Source organism: Muntiacus reevesi, chromosome 4 (genome assembly GCF_963930625.1).
Source record: "Muntiacus reevesi chromosome 4, mMunRee1.1, whole genome shotgun sequence".
Lineage (NCBI taxonomy): Eukaryota > Metazoa > Chordata > Mammalia > Artiodactyla > Cervidae > Muntiacus > Muntiacus reevesi.
Window position 1 is genome coordinate 165,645,741 of NC_089252.1, and position 11,433 is coordinate 165,657,173.

General features: G+C 40.3%; 1 protein-coding gene across 4 annotated transcripts in view; it reads right to left on the reverse strand.

Moving 5' to 3' along the window:
* USP15 (ubiquitin specific peptidase 15) overlaps positions 1 to 2,411 on the reverse strand; it is a 125,480-nt gene extending 123,069 nt beyond the window's left edge. For all 4 annotated transcript variants that reach the window (XR_010663077.1, XM_065934730.1, XM_065934729.1 and 1 more), the window contains exon 1: positions 2,260 to 2,411. Coding sequence is in view for 3 of the 4 variants with exons in the window: in XM_065934730.1 (XP_065790802.1) it covers positions 2,260 to 2,348 (89 nt within the window). In the remaining variant the exon portion in view is untranslated. The remainder of the gene's footprint in view (positions 1 to 2,259) is intronic.
* Between the last annotated feature and the right edge of the window lie 9,022 nt (positions 2,412 to 11,433).

The following is an 11,433-nucleotide window of genomic DNA, read 5'->3' on the forward strand; positions in this document are numbered from 1 at the left end:
CCTTTTTTGATAGGTTTCACCTGCTAATTCCAAGTCAACTGGCTCACATATAAACCAAATTAGTTTCTGGTGCATCCCGGTACCATTTTTTCCTGCATTTTTTTCCTTCAAATGAGAGGGGAAATCAATTGTGAGGATAAAAATTTGCACATTCTGTTGTTACTTAAATGTCTGGGCCTCAGTTTTCTTTTCTTTAAGATGGAAGCACTGAAACGACTCAAATTTATGAACTTCCTGTATTTACTCTTATAAATATCAACAGATCTTTAAAATGATTTACAGAAACTTTGTCAAAAATATAGAGACTAAACTTTAAAGTTTAATGGTCACAATATCCACACTGCTTTGATCATCCTTTATGGTTAACACCACCAATTATTACTCAGTATATCAAAACCACAACAACATTAACAAGGAGTAATATACACATAAATAATATCTATATATTAAATAGCATCACCAACTCAATGAACATGAGTTAGAAAAAACTCCAGGAGATAGTGAAGGACAGGGAAGCCTGCACTACAGTCCATGGGGTCACAAAGAGTCAGACACAACTTAGCGACTGAACATCAACAAATATATTAAATTGTAGATTTGTATTTCATGAAAATCCACAGTTACCTTTGTATAAGGTGGTATTAGGCAAGGTAAATTAAGAATGTTAAAATGTCCTTTAACAAACAATAGGAAGTAAGGACTGATTTCATCTTTAACAATTCACAGGAAAAGGTAAACAAAAATGTCCTAGGAAATGTCCAATTTCCCCACAGTAATAAACATCATAGGAACCCTCTGGTATGAACAAGAATGATTATTAAACCATATTTTTTGCTGCAATCCAACAAGTATATGTTTACACTCTCAGGGATTTTTTAATCACATAAAACATACAGTGCAGCCTAACAAAATAAGAAAAAGTACCAAGACTTAGACCAAAGTATTTAAATTCAAGTCCCAAGTCTGCCATCTACTAGCTTACTTGACAGTGATTCTAGCTTACTTGACAATGATTCTAATACCACAGCATTTTAACAGAAATGGTGGTGATAAGAAGGTAACTAAAATTTAATGTTATCTCAAGGCAGAAAATCTTGTAGACTATTTCACTGAATCAGGATAAACCCCTAAATGAAATTATTCTGTCCATTTTGTAGAGGAAATCATTGAGATGCAATGTAAATTAACTTTCCTCCAAGTCACACTGAAAGCTAAGTGGTGGAAAGGCTAACCTAACTTGAGTCTAAACCTGACGCTCCTTCCACTAAGCCATACTGAGGAAATAAAAAAACACGCTTGCGTATTATACACAACTGTTATGGTGACGATGGAAAAGTGAAAATAACTTTTATCATAATAAAGAAGCACATGATCCTTCCTAATGAAACAGAGCACTTTAGGTTACAAATTCACATACTAAAGTTATTCTGAATACCACTTGATATGGCCCACAAATATTAAAATTTACAAATACTTTCTTCGACATTTTAAGTATATCCTTTGGTATTTTATAAGTTTGAATGTTAGCAAGTGACTGAAGCTTCAAGTGGACTTATCTACTTCATGCAGGCCTACGTTATCCTTCCAATAAGAGGGAAGGGCTGCACTTCTGAGAGAAACGCTGCCGGCGTCTACCAAGCCTCCACTAAAGCACAAGACCACGTGGTACCACTCAGAAGCCTAAGGTTCAGTACTCCTCGCCCTCCTTTTGACAAGGAACTAGGAACCAGGTTCCCTTCTCTTAAGTGGCGCCCTGACACATGCCACCTGTGTAGTAGGAACCGCAAACATCCTGCGGCCGGCCTCCCGGAAGAACGCGAGAATCAGAATAGGGGAACTTGGATGCCGACAACGCAGGGAAAGGAAATGACTAAAGAAGTGAAGCGGGTGAGATCGGGATCAGCCGCGGGGCCAGGACCTGTCAAACATTAAGAGACTCACACCGAACGAGAGTCACCTATCGTTCGGGAAGGCCTGAAGTGGGAGCGGCACCACCAGAGGAAGAAGGACGAGGAGAACCGCACGAGCCGCCGCTCCCCACAAGCCTTTCAGCAACGCCTCGACGAGCCATGAGCCGTGGCCCTCATTTCGGGTCCAATATTTGCCCCAACCTTTCGGAAGCGGCCAAAATCCTGCTGCCTGAGGCGGCCGCCGCCGGACCTGCCCGCACCTGTCACCAGCGAGACACCAGCCCGCGGTTCCCACCGAGTTCCCCACCACCCTCGGGCAACCGCAGCCACCTCAACCTCTTTCCCTCACCAGGTGTCCCCTTTCCGGAGCGAGGTTTTGAGCAGCGTCGCGATGTCAGACCGCTGGATGTCCAGATCTGCCGCTCCGCCTTCCGCCATCTTCTTCCACTAGCGGTAGCGGAGGCGGCAGCGACGGCGGCGGCACGCCCCAGAGCATTGTGGGAATGGCGTCCCGCGGCCCCGCCCAGTCGGCCGGTCGAAACCAAAAGAGACTTAAGGGTGGGGGTTGCGCCTCCGGACCGGCGTTGTCCCCGGGCGGAGTGAGTGCGCCGCCGAGGTCGGCTGCCTCGCGTCGGCCCCCGCCGGTCCAGCAGCTCGCCTCGGCCTCCTACGGCCCGGGAACGCCTGGTTTTAACTCTCGTCTGTGAGGCCTGGATCCTGTCTCACTTGAGCGGCGCCACCGCCCAGCCCGTGCTGACTTCTGCCGTCCCCTCTGTCTTTCCCACAGACGCCTGAAAACCCTTATTTGCGCATTCACTCACGCTTGAGGGTGGGGCGGCGCGGGGGGCGTGGGGACGGCTAGAATATGGCAGAAAAATTTTAACAGGTCTGTGACTCGAGTCTTTCCGTGGCGAGTCCCAGAACCTAAACTCGGTGAAGATGGGGCCAAACCTAGCAACCCGAAACCGAACGCTTAGCCGCAGTGCTCTCTCTGGGCTCGCTCTTGCGCTCCTAGTCCTGCTGTAGGCGGAGACCTTTTATAGGCTCTTTGTGACCCCTCCCCAGGCACACCCAGATAGCTGAGCTGCAGTGAGAAACATGCTCCAGTTCCTCGGTGAACAAGGTGTAAAATATGTACCGAATAGTGCCAGGTACTGAAATAAAGGAGCGAAAACAGGCGAGAAACCCATTCTCCTAGACTCTGTGAAGTGACATATTCCTAGCCACACCTTCCCATGGTGTGTGAACCTGAAAGTGGGTAATACTAGCTATTATTTGAAGCCGATGATGTTAAAAATGGGGAAATCGAGTCTCACAAATCAAATGCCAAGGTCACACAGTAAGTGGAGAGGCAAGTTTATAATCCAGCTTGACAGGCACACTGCCTCGCTGTCCAGTATAGTACACTAATTACCACTCCTTACGCAAGCCTAAACTAACATACAAACCAGGCGGCACTAATTCATTTAAAACAAAAAACAACACCTCTGTACACCCAGTGCTGCCTGACGTTTAAGAACGACCTAAATATGTGTTTCAGAAATGAATCGTGGCAAAACCGCGTAAGTAATTCCAAGCATGATGTCCAGCGATTTGACTGTAAGATAACATGATGTGAAAAGTCTAAAAGATGGATAAGAATTCCTGCCTGATCTATCTTCTTGACTCATTTTCAGCCTCTACGCTAACTCATTTGGTGGGAATGCAGAAAATGGGTGTAATATACTAATGAGTGTTGAACCCTCCCAAGTCAGGGTAGGATAATTTGTATCAGCATTGGGATTGCTTATTTTCTTTGAAATAATACTATTTTGTCTTCTTGTATCATCCTTGATTTGAAAGTCTGAAAACAGCTTCCAGTTCCTTGCTATTATACTATTTGACTTTTGACAAGTTAAAAATTAGTTTAACTATGAGTACTATCAAAGGGTTAAGTTTACCTCCTTTCCCAAACCTAAACTCTGAAAAAGAACTAAGTAATTTTTCAGAAAGAGGTTGCTGGATGTGGGAAGAATAATGGAGTCATATGAACGAGCATGAGTTCAAACCTCATGTTCATACCTCAACCTCTAGCGGCAAAGCATTACTTGTGTTAAAGAATTTTTATGAAGATTAAGAAAAACAATGTATGTCTAGTACCTGGGACACAGTAGCCAATCAATAAACGTTAATGTTCTCTATTGACGGGATCATTTGTAATAGTGTGTTAATGGTATCTCAATAAGGTTGTTGGGAAAAAAATTTACAGGTTTTGAAGACAAAGATCCTCTCCATCATTTTATAAACACAACAACTGAGAAGTGACGCCTCATGCATACTCTGCTATCCAATTTGGGTTGTCTTTTTTTTTTTTTTTTTTCAAAGAAAGGGCATTTCTGATATGTTGAAGTCTGTATCCATGCAACAAAATGAAGTAACATTTTATTTGTTTGCACCATGTTCAAGGCAATGAGTTAACTGGATATAGATGTGTAAGTTCAATGTCAATTTGAATTATAAGTCAGATTGATGAGGTCATTTTGTACACCTAACTAGTTGCCTTCAGAGTCAAGGAAGAAAGAAGAGTCACAGTATTTTATTTAACGAGCACTTACACAGTACCAAATCAGGTTCTAAATGCTTTAAAGTGTTATCTTGATTCTCGTAACAATTCTATGAGGCAAGTATTATTACTACTCTCACTTGTGGCTCAGATGGTAAAGCGACTGCCTACAATGCAGGAGACTAGGGTTCGATCCCTGGGTCGGGAAGATCTCATGGAGAAGGAAATGGCAACCCACTCCAGTATTCTTGCCTGGAAAATCCCATGGACGGAGGAGCCTGACTCTTTGCGACCCCATGGACTGTAGCCTACCACGCTCCTCTGTCCATGGGATTTTCAGGGCAAGAGTACTGTGAGTACTGGAGTGGGTTGCCATTTCCTTCTCCAGAGAATCTTCCCGACCCAGGGATCGAATCTGGATCTCCTGCATTGTAGGCAGACGCTTTACCGTCTGAACCACCAGAGAAGTCTATCAGGCTACAGTCTATGGGGTCGCAAAGAGTCCTACTCAACTGATTGACATCACTCACTCATTCACTAGGGAGATAAGGAATTGAGGCAAGTGGCAGAACCCAGATTTGAAACCAAGCAGTCTAGTCCCAGCATCTAGAAGGTTTGGGTAAATTGTTATTTTTCTACTGGCCTTTACAATCTTGATAATAGCAATCAGTTGATTGCTATAGTTAGTAAACTTAAATTGCTTAAATTAGTAAGCAAGTTTACAGATTTATGGAAATTGTGCTTGTCATACTTCTACCCTCAGTTATGAACAGAAATAAGATACTGTTTATAAATACTAAATAGGTTAGGGTTCACTACTGAATATCTTTTTTCTCTACTGAGTAAGTAGATAATTGATGAGAAATATTACTTTCCTTTGACTCACACAGATAACTGAACTAGGTGTTACATAGGCTTGTTTGGAATAAGTGTCTTCGTTGATGCTTCCCTTAGTTAACTTTATAAAAAATATACTATTTTCTTGGTGATTGCTGTTACCGTCTCAGACTCTGCACCTTTCTTACCCATTAAAAATTTAACCTAGGACTTTGAATAGGGAAAAGGGGTATCTGAGTGCTTTAGATTTTAAGCTTGATATGAATCAAGTGTGCTTTACCTAAAAGCAGGATTCCCTGATCTTCAAATAATTCCCTCTCTGCTTACTGATGTTTAAGTGATCTCTTTCAGAAAGGTTATTGTATTCAACAATTAAAAGGTAGGACTTCAAATGGCAACAATTTGGAAGAGAGGAAGTCTTAAAACTAAGGTGTCAAATGAGTGCTTGATAGACCTCAGATGGACCAGAGAAAGAAGAAAAAGAACTGCATCTCTAAATAGAGTTGAATGCAAGAAAGTACAAAGAATTCAAAGAGGAACATTGAATACTTCACGATTTTGTTTGGTGTTGGCTACATGAGCCTAAGGAAAAATCTGCTAGAATCAGCACATCCCCTAAAGGAACAATGCTTGATGACCTAGCTGTCTTTATTTCTCAGCTGTTCCTGTCTCGGGGTCTCCAGGAACCGCTGCTTCACCTTTCCCTTCTTCCTTGTCCTTCCTCTACAGTTATTCCTTTTGATAACTGCCCCCCACTCCCCCATGCCTGTTCAACTCTCTAAACCCTTCAGTCTTTTCTTTTTTGTAGCTTTATAACTCCATTTTCCCCTCCACTAGCTCTCTGAACAGCTAAAAGGCAGTGGAAAGGAAAGGGAGTAGTGCAAACACCAAAACAGCATGTAGTAATATGCTTAATCTGTTAATGATATTTTGAAACTTGAGATACGAATAAAAACTGTAAGTGCCACGATGCAGCTTTTAAAACTTAAAAAACCCACAGTCTTCTTATTTCAGATGTTATGTTCTGATAAAGAGAAAGAAAAAGTAGTGAAATGAATACAGTGTCTTACACAAAGGGCCAGTGTACTTGGATTTTGACTCTGGCACGGTGCCACTGACTAGCTGGATCACCTTGGCCAAGTTATTTAATCTCTGTGAACATTGGTTTTTTTCATTAAAAATAAGGTGATTAGACTCTTCTGGGGCTGAAACTCAAATGCTTGCAAGGGTTCGATAATAGCTAATGTAAATGGATGAAGCAAAACTGTTATTAAGAAGGTGAGGAGTTGTGGGAACTCTAATGAAAGATCTGCCCTAACTAAAGTTATTTAAATAAAAAAAAGAGAACAAACAAAATTATACCTTCTACCCCAAAGGATGTAGGAAGTTTAATTTTAACATGGGTGTGAAGTCTGCCAATGGATTATTCGGAGCTGCTACTTTAAAGTCTCTGGTTTGGAAGCATAACCAAAATGCTGTGAAAGCTGAAAACCTACTCTGGAGATTGATGTCAATCTTTGGTAGATACTAAATGATCAGAGAACTAAACTGAGTTAAATCAATGAACAAATCAAATAGTCTTATAGATCTAGAATTATAGCAAAAAAAATTCTTAAGAGATGATGGGGAGGGAGGTGGTGGGAGCGGGGTTCAGGATGGGGAACATACGTAAATCCATGGCTGATTGGTGTCAATGTATGGCAAAAACCACTACAATATTGTAAAGTAATTAGCCTCCAACTAATAAAATAATTGGGGGAAAAAAAAGAGAGAGAGTATATTCTGTGGGTCCTAGATATTTCAAAATGAAATGTACCTGTATAGAGCAAAACTTTTTCAAGAAAAAGAGTTTGGTTATCCTATCCAACAGAGTGGTTGGTGGTGGTTTAGTCATTAAAGTCGTTTGCAAGTCTTTGTGACCCCATGATGGTAGCCTGCCAGGATCCTCTGTTCATGGGATTTCCCAGGCAAGAGAGCTGGAGTGGATTGCAGTTTCATTCTCCAGGGGATTCTTCCCATTGAGGGATCAACTTGGGTCTCCTGCTTGGCAGGTGGATTCTTTACCGCTGAGCCACCTGGGAAGACATCCAACAAAGAGTGATATAGATTAAATCAAGGTTAACAGGAGGGAAATCTGCCCATTTTATTTTTTCTTTATTTGTTGCTGATATTTATTGACATATTAAAGGTTAAATGTGTTATATCTATAAATAGACTTCAAGGTTCATAAATGACCACTTCATGAAAAAAATAGATATGTTAAACAGTCTCTAAGTCCTTTTCCCAAGCTTCATAATAATAGATGGATTTTAGAAAGCTACATCATTTCAAACATGCTGATCTTTTGTTTTAAAAGACAAGTTAAATTAAACAAAATATTGATCTTAACATTATATACTTGATCATTCTTATTTTGTATCAGTTTTGTGTAAGAGTTTAAACATGTTTTCTTTTATGCCCATGTATCTTAGAAATCTAAGCATCCAAAGTGAGGTAGAAACTTGTGTAACGATCCAGTGATTCTGCAAGTATATAAATTCCAGAGAGATTAACTTTGTTTCCTCCCAAGAGAAGATCAAATTATTCAGATTTTCTGTTTGGACAATGCTTCTCTTCATTTTGGCTTAGATAGCAAAAAGATTTAAACTGCTGACAGAGAGTTTTAGAACAATATATTTTATAATAGCAGGTCTTAAAGAGTGCATCTATATTCTGGGAGTGATAAAAACTTTGCCATGAGGCATTTTTTTCGTAATGTTGTCTTCCAGGTATGTCTAAGCAATAGGGAAACTATAGACCAAGTGAAAGGTTTAGTCAAGTTAGAAGACATCAACAGTGAAGGTGAAACAAGCCAGGTGATTTAATGAAAATATTTACTGTCAATTTTTGCTGTTAGCCAGGATGCTTCTCTCTGGGCGTTTCTGAACTGTCATCAGTTGTGCATTTCTAAAATTATTAGTGGCCCAAGACCACCCTGTAACACACGGAAAGTAATTTGTATAGCATGAGGGATTCTTGATATGTACCGGAAATAACAATATACCTCCACATATAACTTGATTTACTTAATGTTTTTGGAAATGTAATACAATTTATAGGGAAGATTATATATTTTAGAATTAGAGAGACCTATATTTGAATGCCCCACTTTGCTACTTACCAGCTTTGTGATACTGGAAACTTTTGTTTCCTCATCTGTGAAATGAGAAGAATAGACTATAACATTGAGTCAAAAAGAGCATGAAGTAATGAATGTAAAACTCATCATAGAGCTTAAAATATAGTAGCAATTCTTATTGACGAACTGTCTATACCTCTTAGACTGGAGCATCTACTAAATGTCTAAAAAAATTCATTAAGATCACAAAGTTGCTATGCAGTAGTATAAACATTTATATTAAAATTAGCAGTATCCCATGTCAAAGAAACCCAATCATCACAGGAGCAAAGATGGATAATATTGAAAGTTCAACTTTACTCTCAGTCTTTTCTGTGAAGGTGTTCTAAGACTAAAACAGTGTACTTGGAAGCCAATAGTGGAATAATATACAAAAATATTTTCATATGCATGGGAATCTCCTCTAATTATACATATAATAGATCAAATACATGTGTTATAGTCATCTTGGCTTCCCTGGTAGCTCAAATGGTAAAGAATATGTCCCCTGCATGGGAGACCTGGGTTTGATCCCTGATTGGGAAGATCCACTGGAGAAGGGCATGGCAATCCACTCCAGTATCTTGCCTGGAGAATTCCAAGGACAGAGGAGCCTGGCAGGCTCCAGTCCAAGGAGTCGCAAAGAGTCAGACAAGACTGAGTGACTAACTCTTTCACCTTCGCTAGTCATCTTACCTGTGGACTAAGACAGACAACGCAGAAGAAAGTGTAGTGGCTGGATGTCCATGTCGTAATCCTGGAACTTGTGAATATGTTGCCATGTGTGGCAACATGGCAGAAGGGACTGTCAATTTGATTAAGGTTGAGGACCCAGAGATGGGGAGATTATCTTCCGTTATCCCGTAGGACCCAAGCTAATCACGTGAATCCTTAGAACTTGAGAACCTTTTCTGGCTGTGGTCGGAGGTAGATATGACAATGCAGGAACAGCTTTGAAGATGGGAATGAAGGGACCACAAGCCAAGGAATGTAGATGGCTCCTAGAGGCTGGAAAAGGCAAGGAAATGAAGCCTCTAGAAAGGAATGCTGCATTGATAATGGTTTTATTTTAGCTCAGTGAAACCTGTATTCCGTTTCTAACCTACAGAAGTGTTACACAAAACTTGTGTACTGTTTGAAGCCACTAAGTTTGTGGTGACTTGTTACAGTAGCAATAGAAAACTAATACAGATCAGTGGGAAAACAATCTATCTGGAGGAAATAAAAGCAATGCAAAGTATTTTCAGACCTAAAATTGGCAACTGTATCCACCTATTATAGTACTACACAGATATGTTAGATCATGGGTCTCATAAGAAATTGGTCTCAATAAGATTTATTCACTGGACTGCTGGTTCACGAAAGTATGGAAGATATTTTTAGCAATGAACTATAAAAGTGACTTCCCTGATGTCTCAGTGGTAAAGAATCTTCCTGCAATGCAGGAGATTGCCTGCAGAACAGGAGATGTGGGTTCGATCCCTGGGTCAGGATCCCTAGAGAAGACTCCCTAGAGAAGAAAATGGCAACCCACTCTAGTATCCTTGCCTGGGAAATCCCATGGACAGAGGAGCCTGGCAGGTTACAGTCCATTGGGTAGCAAGAGTCAGACATGGTTAAACCACCACCACCAATATAAAAGTGAAACAATATAGAAAGTCATAGCCACACTAAAGTCTTTGGTGATTATGAGATTATTTTAACTTTTTAGGCAATGTGGCCAAAATCTTAACGTCAAATTTTAATAAATATTCATCAAGAATGAGGACCTGGAGCTTGAGAATTATGCTGATTACATTTCCACTGGGTCAGATATAAGCCATGGATAGATGACAGTAGATATAAACAGCTTCTAGACCAGTTGTAATAGATTTAATTATTGTCATACGATGCAGGAGAAATGCTATAAAGATTCACTAATAGACACTCTGAAACAGTTCAGGGAAGCAAGAGCAACAGTTAAGCCAGCATCATGAATTACACTCAGAGGAAACAATAGAGATGAATTAGGAGTAGAGCTGTAAATACGTATGAGCTGGGTGATACGTATAACTGCTAGCTAACGTAGATCACAAATCACCACTTTTAGTCAAAACTTGGTTTCCTTCCTCCCTTCTACCCTCCTTCCCTTCCTGCCTATTTGTCTTCCTTCTGATCTCCCAGGGTATTTGGTACAGGTCTATGTGGACAATGGTTCCTGGATAAGTACTTACTGAATGTAATGGCTTTGCAGGCAAGCTAAAACTAAGAAGAAAGCCCATGTCCACTGACTACGTAAAGTGGTTAATGGAAAACAGAGGCAGATCAAGGTAAGGCGGACAGTACCTTGTTTTTAACAGAGCAAGAGCTGAGTGGTTTTAAGTCAAGGCCTTTAGACTCCCTAATCCTCTAGCTGCTTTTGAATGGTTCAGGGATTGTAAATGGTGCTATGCAGCAAGTTTCTTTTAGCCCTTTCAGAGAAAAAATGAATTTCAAGATTTTTTGTCTTGAAATAGAAGTAAAAGAAATGTGGGAAATTAAAAGACGGTTCCAAACTGTCAGACTTCCAAAGTAAAGGATGTTTTCTCCAAATTCTTCTACTGTTTAACAAGGTTTGCATTTGTAAGCTTTCTCTTCACATATTGCATAAATGAATTCAGAAGACAAATAATAACTTATAAAGATGTGAATACTTTTTAAAAATTTATTTTTAATTGGAGGATAATTGCTTATAATGTTGTGTTGGTTTTTGCTGTACAACAGTGCTCATCAGCTATAAGTATACATATATCTTCTCCCTCTTGAGCCTCCCTCCCCCACTTCCCGCCTCTCTAGGTGTGAATACTTATTATTTGTTTTCGACCCTGCCGCATGGCTTGCAGGATCTTCATTTTGCCATCCAGGGATCAATCCCATAGTAGAGGCATGTAGTCTTAACCACTAGACCACCAGAAAAATCCCATGAATACTTTTTTCCAAGTCTGAAAGAGCTTTACGTCAAAGAGAGT